Below are 17,257 nucleotides of genomic sequence, written 5' to 3'. Positions count from 1 at the left end.
TATATAGCTTCTCTTGCTTTATGTCTTGATGATTAGATGTTTTCCTGTGCATTTAAGTTTTAAAAATGTAGTAAAAATCGGGGGTGTTACAGACCACCCTCGGACTACTTGTGGAGGAGGACCCGTGACTTGTTTCAATTGCTGGAGGCCAGGTCATAGAGCTGCCTTCTGTTGGCATCCGAAGATGGAGACATCTCATGGTACGACCCCGAGCCAGCTGTCTAGAGGTCAGTCCAGTCAGGCACCCAAACGAGGTATGGGTTGCGGGAACCAGTCAGGAGGGGGCCCACACAGAAATGGCAATGAGGGACGTAGAGGACCTCAGCAGGGACGTCCAGGAGGAGCCGGATCAGGGAGGATCATGGTCATGGGACAGACACAGGCTGGATGACGCAATCTTGAGAAAGGTAACACTCTAATTTGGGATAAGTGTTATTGATTCTTGCTTAGTTACTTGTTGGTTTTGTGTGCTTGAGAAAGTTGGGTACGGTTTGTGATTGCTTAAGACTTTGGGAATAAAAGTGTTGAATAGAAATACTTTTGAGAAAGTATAGGCAAAAGTGCCAAGAATAAAAAGCGAAACTTTTAAAAACAAGTTAGAAACAAGTAAAAGCAAAATCGTTAGAGAATGATTAAAGTTTAAGTAGAAGAGGTAGTGTTGGAAGTAGCGTTTAATCCTCAAGTAAAGTGAGAACGGAAAGGGTTTAATTTCGTTTATAAAGAATTAGACAAGAATCTAATTCAAGTTTAAGTTGGATCAAGCAATCCCGAAAAGGAATTGAGAAGTCAAAGGGTTGACTAAGATTTGGGATTTTATAAAGTCAAGGACTACACCCAATTTTGATCCTAATTGGGCTTTGGATAAAGTCGGAGGACCAAAAGAAGTTGGGGCCGGATTGGATCCGACCCGATTGCCAGACCCGGAGAAGGGCCTAGCCCACGGAGGGGAATGAACCCCGTTCCATTGCACGGAACGTGGTCACGGACCACGTAATGGTCCGTGACCTGAGACCGTGTCAGGGGCGTTGACACCGAGCCTTGGAGCCGGAGCCCTAGATGAGCCGTTGCAAGTTCCGCTAAATAAAAAACCCTTAGCCTTTTCCAGAATCTCTCCAAATCAGTTTGTGTTGAAATCATCTTATTTCTCTTCCATTTGGCGTAGCATACTGCCTCAACTCCAACAAAAAATCCATCTCCTTCAAAACACCATATCTACTCCAAGAAAGTTCAAGAGTGCATCCTATAATCTATACTAAGCACAAGAAAAATACTATCTGAGCCATCTACTCCAATGCAATTAAGATCAAGTCAAGAAGCTTTGGATTGCAATGGCAAAGGGAAAGCAACAAGTAGAGGAAACTAGTCATGAAGGTCCTAACTACACAGTTATTGGAGGTAAAACCTACTTTCCTGAACACTTTTCTGAAGATTTTAATCGAATGTTAGAAAGTCGAGGGTTATTGTGGAAGTTTTTAAGGATTCAGGAAGAAATTTATCCGAATTTAGTTATTGAATTCTATGAGAATTTGTCTACCAAACAGAAGAAGGGAATTACTATGGTTACCTCTAATGTGAGAGGTACTAAAGTAGAGTTGACACCATAGAAGTTGTCCAATTGGTTTGATTTACCGTTGAGCGGGGTAGACACGTATGACAGGGATGATTGGATTTCCCACGATAGAGTGACCTATCTTGAGTACCTGAGGTACATGACCGGTAGTAGAGAGGAATTCCCTAAGGAGTACAGGCCTGAGAAATCCACCTTGAATGGTGAGAAAAAATTATTGGTTTTGTTGATAGAGGAGTGTTTGTTCCCGTGTAGGAACAATTCCAATGAGATTGGTAGTTGGACTTGTACTATTTCTTTCTTTTTGAGATTTGCGTATGATATAAATTTGCCAGCTTTGATGCTCAAGCACATATCCTATTTCAAGACAAGGAACATGAAGCATTTTCCTTACGGCATGTTTTTGAGTTGGATCTTCATTAAGATGAATCTACCTGAAAGAGGAGAAAGGATACAAAAAACCGCAAGAACGGCCTTTACTGCAACAAATATGAGATACTATGATATGTATCAAACCATAGATAACAAGTATCTAACCTTGGCAGACATTGCTAAGAAGCCTATGGACGAGAAGATAGCACTTGTGGTTAGTCTGAATGTACCATGAAAGAAATGGGCTAGTGTCGGTATTGAGGCCGGAAATATAACTGAAGCAAGTGGTGAAGGAAATGAAGTGGGAACGGATCAAGAGATGGGAACCGTTAATGAAGGAGCACCCATTGCAGCACCCCAGGCAGGGTCACAGGGAGAGCACGTAGGTGGACCTAGAGGGCATACCTATGAGGAGATGTATGAGATGATTAACACGAGATTTAACAATTTGAGTGCTCAAGTTAACTATGGCTTTGCCAACTTTGATCAGAGAGTAGCAGTGATAGAAGAAAGAATGGGAATTGAGAATGTTCAAAGATGGACCCCTTACGGTTGGGATCCCAGCTACATGCCACCAGGTGGTTCTTCGGGAGGCTGTGATCAAGGTAAACCGCTAAGCTTTAAAGTTCAGTTAGTAGTTTTACTTGTGTGACTAGTTTTGAGTAGAGTTTTAATTAAGATAACTAGGAACTCAGAGATTCCTAAACTTCCAAAGTATCCCAAGAAAACCCTTGAGCCAATTCTTGAATTTGAAAGCTTCCTATCTGTTTATCAAATTTTCGAGGACGAAACTCTTTTTAAAGAGGGTAGGATGTGATAACCCAAAATTTAATTTTCTAATTTCAGTTTTAAGAAATTCCAAATATCCATTTTTCACTCTATAAAAATTTTTGCGATAAAATCGGTGTTTGAATAAATTATTTTGAGCCACTTTTAAAAAAATTCAACACCGGGACATAATTTAAATCTAAAATTCTAAATTTTCGGGTACATTGCGTACCAAGTTTTGAACTGAAAAATCATTCTGAGTGAAACCGGGAGAAATCTAAGAAGCCTAAATCAAGTGTTTATCTAGAAATCATTTTTGGGAAAATCATCTTTAACCCCAAACTATTTTAGCTCTTGATTCTAGACCTTGGTTCATGAAGCATGGTGGACCACAAGCTTACAAACACCTTACCTGATACACTTTCTAGCCAAACCTTTTACCTTTCTACCGTCCACCAATCATTGTGTATCTTCCTAGGGTTTTGCACCCATATAAAATGAATAGTAAGCCAATGTTTGTTGGAGGTTGGCATTCAAAAGAGTGTGGTTTGGCTTTAAGACTTGTCCCACATTGGTTTCCTAGAAGGAAATATTCCACCTTTTTAATACTCCTCCAAATGGGTCCTTTGAAATGTTTTCAAAAGAGAGGAAAGGAGGAATCTTGCGTGCGCCGCCGCCCGGACGGCACGTGCGCGACGCAGTATGGTGGGGTCAAAGTTTTATCTTTTGTCCGACCTTTTTGCTTCAGAAACAGTCTACTTCGTCCAATTTTTCCGCTTCAGAAACAGTCTTGTGGCCAGGAGAAAACCCAGCAGAGCAAGTGGCGATCAGCGTGCGTGGCTTCTCCACTCTTTGCGTTTTTCTTTGTGGATGTAGTGGGGAAGGTAGTTGGTTCAATACCTTATAAATACGCTGCCTTCCAAACCTTGAGTTACAAGAATAATTCCAGTGCGAATACGTATTCTCAGTGCAAAAGCAATACGTGAGTTATTCTGTGTTCGCTAGTCGAAAGCACCCGGGTTAAAGACTTGCACGGTCTTCGGCAATAGCTTTTAAGGCAGTGTCTACACACGTCACATAAACAAATAATCTTTACTCGTTTCTCTTTACCACAGCCTTAAACACACCATAAATCAGTCCCCGCACAACAATGTTTTCTCCTGATTCCACTCTTGGTTTCCCAAATTTTGAGCTCTGCAAGAACAAGAAGCAACACAGTAAGGTTTCACCATTCTTTTTCATCCATTCACCTATCTCCCTTCTAGTTTTCATTCCTTCTAGCTCCCTTCTCTGAGAACTTAGTGGTAAGGTTGTTGTTTGGTTTGGTTGAGATGTTTAGGAGGTGAAGGAGGGTGTAGCTGAAGTGCGAAGAAGAGGGAATCCATACAAGGAAGAAGAAGCTACAAAGGTATAACCCCATGGAATCCCAGAAGCATATTTTGGACTCTGTGAAGTCTGTTTTGGTGATTGAAATGCTTAGAAATGCTAGATTTTATTATGTTTGAGCTAGTAAGTGATCTATTGTTGATTTATGATGTGTTGTTGATGATTTGGGAGTGTTGAAATGCTTGAACTTGCTTTTACAAATGGAAAGAGGCTCTTCTGGTGCACAGACAGTGCGCACCAGACAAGCTCACGGGCCTAGCCAACGGCCATAGGCAAGGGCCTTTGGCCAGCCCCGTGAAGAGGCGGCCTCAGGGCACGGCCTATGGCAAGGGCCGTGACCCTAAGCCGTGGCTTGGCGGGGCCAAGAGGCGGGCCTCCTCAAGCCCCGCCGAAAGCTCCGTCAAGCTGAAACTGTGTAGTGGCCGGGCCCTTTGAGGCTCAGCTACGTTTCGTTCGGACCGGGACTCGCGGGCCCTTGATGTAACACCCCTAAAATTTTAAACTTTGAACGCTTATGAAATAAAGGAAATACTATCATTAAATCCCAAAACAGAGCATAACTAAACATAATTTTTGGGGTGCTATGCCACGTCTGAGCTGGAGAACTCAGACGCACAGGCTAAACTATCTAAACATCATAAATCCTCAAATCAATGTTAAGTACATCATCATGGCACGCAGGCCGATAAGGAACTAACTAGCTAAGCCTCGGGTCCTCTAGCGCGCTCTGGAGCTACTCATTTGTGCCTGAAAGCCAAATATATCTGTTCAGTGAATAATGCTGGTAACTCACTCCAACACGTTAAAATACAATATAGGTAGATATGTATATAAGGAAAACCATTTTGAAGCCGGAATACATATATACTTATGAGACTCTAATTTAGAACCAAGAATAAACTCAATCACGCAAGGGTAGACGCATTCATCAGGTATGATTATACACATAGAGATACTAGCATACACCCTAAGGTCACAAGACTATCTCATATCAATCGTATTAGTATTCAATCATTATCTCAAACACATAAACACATTTGGTGGTGCCGTAGGACCAATCGCATGTCCATACATGAGGGTCAGCGCATATAGCTCTGACACGGCCCCGAAGCACCCTGCTTTGTACCGCAGCACAAGGGGATTGATCGCAACCAATCAATGAACCGCAACTCATTTATAACGTTTGATCGCAATTCGCAACCAAACGGTGGACCGCAGCCCGAATAGTATGTGTATCTGATCGCAACTAGATTATGGACCGCAACCCTATATATATATATATATATATATATATATATATATATATATATATATATATATATATATATATATATGTATATATATATATATTTATTTATATATTTATATATTTATATACCCGTCCAATCGCAACCGGCCGGGTTAACAGCCGATGGTTCTCAACCCATCCAACTGCCTGTATAGCCAATTGATCGCAACCAATTGGGGTATCATGCACAAATAACACATAGCCAAGCACATGCAACCCACATTAAGGAGGGGGAAATCATACATATATAACATATGCGTGGTCAACCACATTACTAGAGATACGCCTAAGGGGTTCATGCACCTTTCTCCTAGGCCAATGGGATGCCAATTCGACTAGCATGCAATACACAAGACTCTCTTATCCTACGAACGGTACCCGAAACATCAGACTAGACTCAGGCACGACAACGGGGTCCAATGGGACACCACGGGGCACGGGGAAACATCAAACGGGGGAATATCAAACGAGGAAAACCACCACGTTCCACACTGGAATTCCAGCGGGTGGAAGGCCACCCGCCGGTGGTACATCACGAGGCAGCGGGTGCCCGGCAGGCAGTCGCCTGCCCGCTGCCAAGCGGTCCCATGGGGCAGCGGGTAGGTGGCAGGTACCCCTGCCCCCACCTACCCCCACTGACTCTTATGTAATAATTCGGTCCCGGGATCTCTTGTGGAACCTGAAACCATGTCCAAACACATTCAAACACAAACGATGACACCACGTAATCAAGTAATGGATTAAAACCTAGAATCACATTAAATACATCCTTACACGACTTCCAAACATACCAAGACTCAATACCCGATCATGCCAAATCCCACCCAAACATACCAAGAATAACACAATACGAAATCCACGTTTTAACCCTAGGGCTCTAGTCATAATTAAAACACAAGATCATTAATATAATTTATCTTAGAATCAAGAACATCAAGATTATCATATAAGTATCAAGATTAGCATATAAATATCAAGATCATTTCGTAAACATCAAGATTATCTCATAATCATCATATCAATCTCAAGAAAAGCCTTATCAAGATGCAAACACAGAATCATATATCGAAGGAGCAAATGAAGGAGATTATAGCAAGGAAAATAGATTTTGTTGAGTCATGGGTCACCTCTTAGCCTTAATTAGTCCTCCCTTGGCTATTAAGGTTCTTCCCTAAGATTTCCATCCGATTGATCTCCCTAGGCTTGGTGGTGGGGAATCTCTTGGGAATAATTTCGTGTAATATAACTATGGGTGGTAAGGGTTCTAATTGCTTTCTAATCCCCTATTTATAGAATCAGGAATCCTAATTATAATCTGAATAGTAAAGGCCTACTTTCTTTATTCCTAATAGATATATAGGCCTAGGATTCCTAATTAGAATATGACTAGTAAAAGGTTTACTCTCTTTATTCCTAATAGGTTTAAGACTCTAGTTTAGGCAAGGGTCCACGATCCATGGTGGACCACATTAATTTAATTAAAGGGAATCCTAACCAAATTAAATCCTTTTTAATTATTATTAACGGGATTAATTAAATAATTAATCCAGGATTGAAGGTCGTAACACGGGGTATTAGACTGTCCAGGCCTTTTCTATCTCCTCTCTCCCCTCACTGATCGATTCAGATCATCCTCCCCTCTCTCCCAAAACCGCCGGCCGGCCACCATGTCAACCAACTCGTCCGAACGGACTGTGACCGTTGGCGATGCAACCCTTCCAACTACCACCCCAAATCCCCTCTCAAGTGCTCACCACTTTGTTTCGATAAAACTGACGTATCGAAACTTCCTTTTTTGGCGAACACAGCTAGTGACGTCGACGGCAAGACGCCATGCCCACCACCAACTATCCCGCCTGTTCCGGCCTCTGGCGATTTCGCCTCCGACGCAACCACCGCGGCGCCCACACCTAATCCAGCGTACCGGGCGTGGATTAAGCAGGATCAGTCCATACTATCTCTTCTTATCTCATCGCTCTCTGATGAGGTCATGTATTTGACCGTCGGGAGAACCACGTCGCGAGCAGTCCGGGAGTCCATCGGGGCAGCGCTCGGAAGTTCATCGCGGGCTCGGTGCTTGAGTCTACTCGGGCAATTCCATTCACTCCGACAGGGCAACAGTAATGGAGTGGAGTACTTGGGTCGTGCTCAATTATTGGTGGAGGACCTTGCGCATGCCGGCCGCCCCATTTCACTCGACGAACAAAACCTGTTCGTGTTCCGCGGCTTGCGTCCAGAGTATCGCGCCATGGCGTCTTCCTTCACGGCGATAGGTACACCCGTAACGATCCCTCAGATCTCCGACTACATGCAAGCGCAGGAGTTTATTCACGCTGAGGAATTCCCAGCCGGATCTGATCCTGGACTGGTAGCTGCTCCGGCGGCTCTGTTTGTTGGTCGAGGCCGTCGTAATGGAGGTGACGTCGGACGAGGTGGCTCGGGTGGCAATGGCTGCGGAAACCAACGTCGTGGAAGGGGCGGTCAGGGCCACGGGCGTGGAGGTCGTGGTGGTGCACCGCGCTGCCAGATATGCCGCTCGTAGGGACACACCGCGGTCTACTGCTACAAACGTTACGCACCGCAACCACCAGCACAGGCGCACCTGGTGGTCTCCGGTGATGACTCGGCAGCAACACCTTCGACGGCAGGGTGGTTTTCGGACACCGGGGCGTCGGCCCATGCCACCCCGGACGCATCCATGATGTCCCAATCGGATGAGTACACCGGTAGTGACGTCCTCCGTGTGGGTAATGGCGCAGGTTTGATAATTTCGCGCGTTGGTCAAGCCTCTATACCATCCGAGTCTAAATTTGTACATTTGTCCAATGTTTTACATGTCCCGAAATTATCTGTTCCTTTATTGTCTGTTTGCCATCTTACGAACGAAAAGAATGTGTTTGTTGAATTTCACAAAGATTGCTTTATTGTGAAGGATTCAATCACTTGGGCGGTTTTTCTTAGAGGATCTACATCGGGCGGCTTATACAAGCTCCCGTTCTCTCGGTCTCATTTTGCATATCTCACTTCCCGAGAAACTCCCACGATTTGGCACCGCCGCTTGGGTCATCCGAATGGTCATGTTCAAAACCGCGCCTTACAGTCGTGTCCGGTTGCACCGAATAAAGCCAAGTCGTTGGGGTCGTGCACTTCGTTTCATCTCGGCAAAGCTTCTAGATTTCCATTAGATAGGGTTTCCTATTCTAGCAAAAATGTATTAGATTTATTATATACATACATCTGGGGCCCGGCTCCTATAATCTCTGCTAGTGGCTTTAGATATTTTTTGCTATTTGTAGATGAGTACTCTTGGTTCTGCTGGTTTTATCCCTTACCAGTAAAATCTGACATATATAAAACTTTTGAGTCGTTCCGTGTCATGGTAAAACGTCAATTTTTGCTTTTTATCAAGTCAATTCAGTCTGATCTAGGCGGGGAATACCGCAAACTACATCATACATTTTCCCAACTTGGTATAATTCACCGTCAGTCATGTGCATACACGCACGAACAAAATGGCAAAGTAGAGCGCAAAAACCAGCACATTGTTGAAACTGGATTAGCTTTATTAGCTGAAGGCTCAGTCCCTCAACAATATTGGGACTTTGCCATCGAAACGGCTACCTGCCTAATTAACTATTTACCCACGCCAATCTTGCAGTTTGAGAGCCCATACACACGCCTATATAAAACTCCACCACCCTACACTTTCCTTCGAGTCTTCGGGTGCCGGTGTTATCCCTATCTATGGCCCTACAATCGGAACAAGATAGAGTACCGCTCAGCACCCTGTGTCTTCTTAGGTTACCCTCCCAACTTTAGGGGTTATAGATGCATGAACCTAACAAGTGGAAAAATCTATATCTGCCGCCATGTGCGTTTTGACGAGTCTATTTTTTCCTTTTCAGACTAAACTTTGTGCAACAGCTCACAGCCCGTATCGGCTGCAATACCATGGGCCTCCGGACCAATTGTGGCCCATGCTCCGGGCTACACTGACACGGCTCAAACGAGTGTAAGCAATCCGGTACCGTTGGCCCGGGGTTCCCCGCCCTTTGGCTATTGAAGGGCCCGTTAATACGGCGCCAACCTGGCTCGGGCAGCCCGCACTCAGCAACAAGAACGAGGGCATGTTATGCGGCTCAGGCACATGACACGCGGCACTGACGAGCAATTTCATGCGCTAAATGTAACTACTGATCCAACCTGCTACACCCAGGCTGTAGGGCATCCGCAGTGGCGTGATGCTGTGGACCAGGAATTCAACGCCCTTTTACACAATGACACTTGGAAACTTGTACCGTCCGAGCCACAAATGAATGTGGTTGGTTGCAAGTGGGTGTTCCGCTCCAAACGAAATGCTGATGGCTCTATAGAACGGTACATGGCTCGTCTTGTTGCAAAGGGATTCAATCAAGTTGCAGGCGAAGATTTCTTTGACACTTTTAGCCCTGTGGTCAAGCCGACCACTGTCCGCCTCCTATTCTCTCTAGCTGTGTCACACAACTGGACTTTGCGCCAGCTGGACGTACACAATGCCTTTCTTAATGGGCATTTAGCTGAGACGGTATACATGAAACAGCCACCAGGGTATGAAGATCCTATACACCCAGATCACGTGTGTTATCTTCAATGATCGTTGTATGGTCTTAAGCAAGCTCCACGGGCTTGGTTTAAGCGGTTACATGATTTTTTTTTTTTTTTTTTTATCTCTGCAGGTTTCTTGTCCTCAAAGACGGATGTTTCCCTATTCCACTACTCTGTTGGCTCATCCCGAGTATACTTACCAGTTTATGTCGACGACATAATCATGATGGGCAACGACTCCGCGCTCATCTCTACTCTACTACAACGCATGTCTGCCACCTTCAAGATCTGAGATCTTGGTACACCTGGGTTCTTTCTCGGGATTGAGACCTTGAAGGTAGATACGGGTTTTCTGCTATCTCAGCGTCGTTATATGAAGGACATTCTGAACCGTGCTGGCATGTCAGATTGCAAACCGCTCGTCACACCAGTTGCTGTTACTCAACCGGTTTCATCCTCCGATCAGCCATACGACAATCCAACTTAGTACCGCCGCCTCGTTGGGGCACTCCAGTACCTGACTATTACTCGGCCGGACCTATCTTATGCTGTTAATCGCCTGTGTCAAATCATGCACTCTCCGACGAATGATCATTGGAGCCTTCTGAAACGAGTAGTGCGGTATATTAAGGGCACCCTCGACTATGGCTTATGCCTTTCTGTCTCCGCTTCCTCTGTCATTCATGCCTTTTCGGACTCAGACTGGGCCAGGTGCCCGGTAGACAGGAAGAGTTCAAGTGGTTATGTTGTTTTCTTAGGGACTAATCTAATCTCATGGCTATCCCGGAAATAGCGCACGGTGGCGCGGTCATCAACCGAAGCTGAATACAAGGCCCTTGCCGATGTCTCTGCTGAGGTCACGTGGGTTGTCTCCCTGCTTCATGAGCTAGGCCTTCACTCTAGCTAGCCTTCCACGCTCGGGTGTGATAATCTAGGTGCAACCTACCTTTGTGCGAAACCTGTCTTTCACGCCAGAACCAAACATGTTGAGATTGATTTCCACTTTGTCCGAGATAAGGTTGCGTCTAGGGACTTGGTTGTCAATTTTGTGTCTACGAAGGACCAGCTTGCAGATATTTTCACCAAACCGTTGCCGGCGCCTCGTTTTGCAATTCTCCGTGACAAGCTCAATGTTGTGGCTCACCACCCCCCTTGTGCTTGAGGGGGTTGTTAGTAATATTATTATTCATATTATTATTTGTGTTACATCTTTGACTAGTCTTTGTATTAGGTTTGTTCTTTATGGCTTTCCTGATAGATATGATTAGTTTACGCTATTGTTTATAGTCTATAGATTGTAATCTCTATTCTATTGGAATTGAAACTGTGAACGTTTATCTCATCGACTCTAGTAGTTACCCTGTTTTTAGTCTGTGCAATCACCATGAGTGTTATTCTATTGGATTTAAGTTAATTAATCTTACCTTTTTATCTTGTTTAAAGTTAAGTATTTGGGATTTTGATTATAGAAAAGTAGGGTGTTACATGCACACACGATGCTTATGTTATATGCACACTCAAATGGATGTTGTCACCCCGGAAATGGCTGCCCACTTCATTGTTATAGACACGTGTTTAGAAAAATGCACACACAATGCAAGTTATGGTAAGCGCACATAGTAACAACACTTCTTCCCTAGTGAAATGCACACGCCGCAAACTGAGGATGCACACACCCAGATATCGGTTTGGGATTAAAATATTGTTACCTTTAACAGTCACTCGGAGATACTACATTCAGTATCGCACACTTTATTACATTGTTGCACTCACGGTCTAATTAATTGAACACAATCTCACATTGGGCTAGATTGACCAACGTCATGCTACAGTATATGCGTGGCTAAATATATGCTTGGCTATATATTGATGAACAATGATTGCACATATCGCACACACTACAAAAAATACTACCCAAACCCACCATGGCAAACCATGTGCGGTTGCAGCCATTTGCACACACTGCCCAGTCCGGATGCACGCGGGACACAGAAAGAGCTCACAACAGACGATGTTCATATATGTGTGGTTAAATTTTTGGTGAACCATGAATGCACACAGCCGCATACATTACAAATACTTAGACCCAAACCGTCCATTACCCACCTAGTGCGACCAAACACAGTTGCACATTCCACCCAGTACGGACGCACACGTGCCTAAGGGGTCTCACAGACCAAACAATTACACACAGCGTTTTGCACATGCCCAAAGGTACATATGCACCCGTCTACGCAACCCGTCTAGATTTTATTCCTACCATGGATAGGATCCTTTAAATTAAGAAAATATTCTATTTCATTTATAACCAAATTCAAACATCAAAATGAAATTACAATGTCACCCTTATATGTATTAATTATATCTTTATATAAATGACATTTTTAATTCAATCTCATCCATTAAATCCAATTTTTTAGATGGTTGAGATGGGGTCTCAGGATCTCATCGGTCCATCATATATATATATATATATATATATATATATATATATATATATATATATATATATATATATATATATATATGTTAAGGTTTCTGTGAGAACAGTACCATAGGAGAGAAATAAGAACCAATATCAAGCATACATCTATAAAAATTAGGCAGATCTGATAAGATTTAAAAAAAAAATGTTGTGACATTTTCATAGTTATCATCAACTTCACTATGTAAACTTGAACACTTAAATATGCAATTTTTAACAACTAAATATGCAAACTTAGTAAATTTTATAAAATCAACGAAAATGCTAAATTTTAAATCTAAACAGTAAATGCAATACCTAAGCAGTAAAAAGTGAACCACTAAACCAAAAAAGACCAAAAACTTAGTCAAAGTCTAAAAACAATACCTAAGTGCAATGCACTTTCGCATTTTTGCAAGCACAATCTTTTAATACTAAATATGCAAAAATATTAATACTAAATGTGTAAAATGTTAATACTAAATGTGTAAACCAGAAAAAGTATGAGAATTGTATTTTTTAGTGTTCAAGTTTGCATAGTAAAGTTAGTGATAATGATGAAAATACCACTGCATTTTTTTTTTTTATATATTTGATCTGATCCGTCTGATTTTTCTAGATGTAAAGTTGAGATTAGTTCTTATTTCTCTCCATGGGACTTGTTCTCATTTGATCATATATATATATATATATATATATATATATATATATATATATATATATATATATATATATATATATATATATATATATATATATGGGGTGTTTGGCAAATGGCAGATAGCTGATCAACTTAGCATATAGTTAAAAACTGATTGAGTTAAATAGTTTGATCAGCTGATAATATTAGCTGGTTGTAAAAAAAATAAAAAAATAAAAAAGTGTTTGGTAAATTAAATGTTTACTTTTAGCTAGTTGTATATAAAATGACCTATAAAGACATAAATATATTGTGCTAATCTATTAATTCTTAAATTAATTTTACAATTCCTATTATTATTATTATTATTATTATTATTATTATTATTATTATTATTATTATTATTATTATTATTATTATTATTATTATTATATTATTATTATTATTATTATTATTATTATTATGAGTGAAATTAAAAAAAATATTATTATTGTTATTACGGAAACAAAAAGAAAAATGGATTGCCAGATGAACAACATCACAGAGAGATATAAATGTTAGAGATATAAAGTTGGGGCGGAGGAGTGCATGATTTGGAGGAGACGACCAACGATTGACTTTCCCTATAGTTGATTTCTTCGCCGCCGTCACTTTTCGCCGCAAAAATCAAAGATAACAGAGCTACAGCCGTTGTCTGTTTGGCAAAAGAGCACGACTAGCGCAACGATAATGTCGTTGACGATGACGAACACAACGTGAAGATTGCAAACGTAAACCCACAGTTCAACCAGAAAGTTGTTGGAGAACTTCACAACTCTCGGAACTCGAGTATAAGACCAAGAAACCAATTAAACCTCGCAATCGCTTCCAAACGCTCCAACATTTTCGTGATCCTCCGAAACCGATTAAATTCGCGATCGCTTTCGCCTTCTCAAATTTCAAAATCAAACACTTCAAAATCCATTTCTCTTCCGCAACATCAAAATGCAGAAAATTGAAACTAAACTAAAATAAACTAAACCAAATCGAACCATTCGAGTAAAAATTCAAAAAAAAAAAAAAAAATCCGCCTCTAAGAAGAATTGAAGGAAACTAGCCACACAAGAGAAGTAGAAGGAAAAAAAAATGATGAGACAAAAATGTTCTTGCCTAAAATAGAGTTTGGCCAAAAAAAATTATCATAATATCTAAAAGTGTTTAAAATAAGATAATTTGAGATGTTAAATGATTAAAACCAGTGTAATACACAATGTAGAATTATCATAAAAGACAAGTGATCTTCGCTGAAGCTAACACAAACATAATATTTAATATCAAAAAATATGGAAAATACATTTTTCCCACTAAAATTTCACATTTAATATTTTTGTTCCTAATGTGACATTCGTCCATTGAGTGCCATGAATTAATTAACCTTATCATTAATTCAAAATAGAATTGAAGTATGATGAATAAGATGCTGACAAAAGAATAAATTGGAAGGAAAAAATTAATGTCTCTAAATTACTCAAAATATATATGAGCAATTGAGCATAGCTCGAAATTGTGCCGGTTCATCTCGGTGACAGTGTAACTATTCCGAATATTTAATATGATTTTTTTAATAAAAATGGAGATCACGTGCTTGCTATCATCTCTTTCTGCTATAAATTCAACCCACCCCATCTTCACTCCACACACTTCTACACACCTCATTACTAAACCCCTTGGATCCCTCGATTTCTCAATTTTTCATTTATACTCCAAAATGAAGTATTCACTTTTTCTAATCCTTTCACTTTCATCCCTCTTCTCCTCCTTCACAGCACTCTCACACCCAAACCCCTTCTCCGATGGTGTAACGCCGAAGCCGGTTCTTGACGCCGACGGCGGGAAGTTGCAGGCCGGCGTTAACTATCTCGTCCTCCCCGTCGTCCGGGGAAGAGGCGGCGGGCTCTTGCCGGCCAACGTCAACCAAAACACGTCCTGCCCGCGTGACATCATCCAAGAAGCCAGCGAGATTCAGACCGGTCTGCCGGTCTTGTTGTCGCCGGTCGATGCCTCGACCGGCGGCGGTTCGGTTCCCTTGTCAACCGACATCAACGTGAAGTTCTTCACCCCCACGATTTGCTCCAACGACACGGTGTGGACGGTCGGGAGGTACGACGCGCTGTCGAAGCAGTACTTTGTTGTCACCGGCGGCGAGGAAGGGAACCCCGGGCCGGAGACGGTTGCGAACTGGTTCAAGATAGAGAAAGTTGAGTCGGATTACAAGTTCGTGTTCTGCCCTAGCGTGTGTAGCAGCTGCGAGGTTGTCTGTAAAGATGTCGGAATCTATGTCGGAGCCAAAGGTACTAGGTTCTTGGCTCTGAGTGATACTCCATTGTTGGTTATGTTCAAGAAGACCTTCCCATGGGGCGGCCCCTCTTATGCTCCGCCGCTCCCTCCGGCGCCGGTACACCCTGCGCCTCCACCGCCGGATGCTTCATCGGCCGTTGCAAACTCTCTTTTCTATGCTTCTGTACTTTTGCCATTTTCGTTCTTGCTCTCCTTTTTCTAGATTGACATTTAGCTATGTTATTTTGTTTTAAATCTCTACTACTGTACGTTCTTTGTTTGTGTTTTTTTTTTTTTTTTTTTTGGTTTTTGTTTTTGTGGTTTTGGTCACCTTAGTCAGGTGGCGCACTGTCGCTATTGTTTTCTGTGGCCTGATATGGATGAATAATGCAAACGTTTTAGCGGTTTTGCATTGCTATATTTACACCTGTTTCCTAAGAAATTGTGCCAATTACAAAGTCTCATATTTGGTATGAAAATGTGGAGTATATCTTTTTTTTTTTTCAAATTGTTAATACTTTTTAACTTTTACTTCTAGATGTTCAATTTTTATTGAATAAAGAAAAAAGAATGAATCCACTTCCTTACATATGGGAGTGCAACCCGAGTGTCATTCGACTACAAAATCTTGACAATCCTACATAATATAAACACTACAAAAATAAATATATAAATATCATTTTTAAAAATGAATGTATAAATATCATTTTTTGCTACACTTTTAATAAACGTGTAGTGCGATGACAAAATTATAAATAAATTAATAAAAAACACTACGGGTCTGTTTACTTACGAGATATTATTTTTTATTTTTTAATTTTTCATTTTTTATTCTCTTAAAAAGATGAACGGAATTAATTGTCTTCTTCACGGGAGAAGGCAACTAGACCGGTTGGTTGCCTTTTCCACAGAAGAAGACGATCGATCAGTTTTTTTTTTGGTGGAGAATACCATCAGTGATTGAATTTTTTTAAATGATGATCAATAGAAATAATTTTACCAGTAACATATTAGGTACCAATAAATCAGACTTATTTAATTTATTTGATAAATTTAAATATTTAATTGTACTTTTATAAAGTTCAGAAGTAAATCTAATTACATTATGGTACAATTTTTTTATTAATTTATTTTTATTAATTAATCTCTATATTTCTCAACTAAATTTACAAATTTTAAATTTTAAAATTTTTTGTGAGATATTTTTCCAAAAGAAAAATAAAAAGTTTCAATTTGAAAGAGACAGTACAAAATTCTTTTGGATGTTATTGAGAAAAACTAAAGGGGGTGTATTCAATCATGACTTTTTGAGTTTTAAAGACTTTTATGAACTTTAAAAGTTTGGAGGTATTCAATTCAAACTTTTAGGGGTCGTTTGGTTCACGGAATGTCAGATTACGTTAGGGAATGTTAGATTGCTGGGAATATTAGATTACTGGGAATGTTAGATTCCTGTGTTTGGTTAAAATTGGGGTATGTAATATAATCATGTTTGGTTTAGGGTTATCTTTTATACACACTATAATATCCTTAAGATAACCAAAGTTATCTTACATTACCTAAGATTTTGAAGGGAATCACATTCCCTTCAAAATCCTATGTGGAGGGAATATGACATTCCTTGGGAATGTCAAATTCCCTAAGATAATATGAACCAAACACCGGAATGTGAGCTTTGGAATGTCACATTCCCTTGGTTATGTTATATAACCTGAACCAAACGCTCCCTTAGGGAGTCTTTAAAAGTCAAGCGGTATTCAATCAAGATTTTTAAAGAGTCTTTAAAAGTCGTGTGGTATTCGATTAAGACTTTTAAAGAATCTTTAAAAGTCATGTGGTATTCAAAAAGTTATGAACTTTTATAGACTTTTT

At 40.9% G+C, this 17,257-nt stretch overlaps 1 protein-coding gene across 1 annotated transcript; it reads left to right on the top strand.

Moving 5' to 3' along the window:
* Positions 1-14,748: 14,748 nt before the first annotated feature.
* LOC109193642 (kunitz trypsin inhibitor 2-like) lies at positions 14,749-15,823 on the top strand. Its single transcript, XM_019344496.1, has one exon. It carries the CDS (start codon positions 14,817-14,819, stop codon positions 15,606-15,608), a length of 792 nt encoding a protein of 263 aa, XP_019200041.1. The 5' UTR covers positions 14,749-14,816; the 3' UTR covers positions 15,609-15,823.
* Positions 15,824-17,257: the final 1,434 nt, after the last annotated feature.

The sequence above is a fragment of the Ipomoea nil genome, unplaced genomic scaffold (genome assembly GCF_001879475.1).
Source record: "Ipomoea nil cultivar Tokyo-kokei standard unplaced genomic scaffold, Asagao_1.1 scaffold1900, whole genome shotgun sequence".
Classification (NCBI taxonomy): domain Eukaryota; kingdom Viridiplantae; phylum Streptophyta; class Magnoliopsida; order Solanales; family Convolvulaceae; genus Ipomoea; species Ipomoea nil.
Note: the sequence above shows the minus strand (reverse complement) of the source record. Positions and strands in the feature narration are given on the sequence as shown.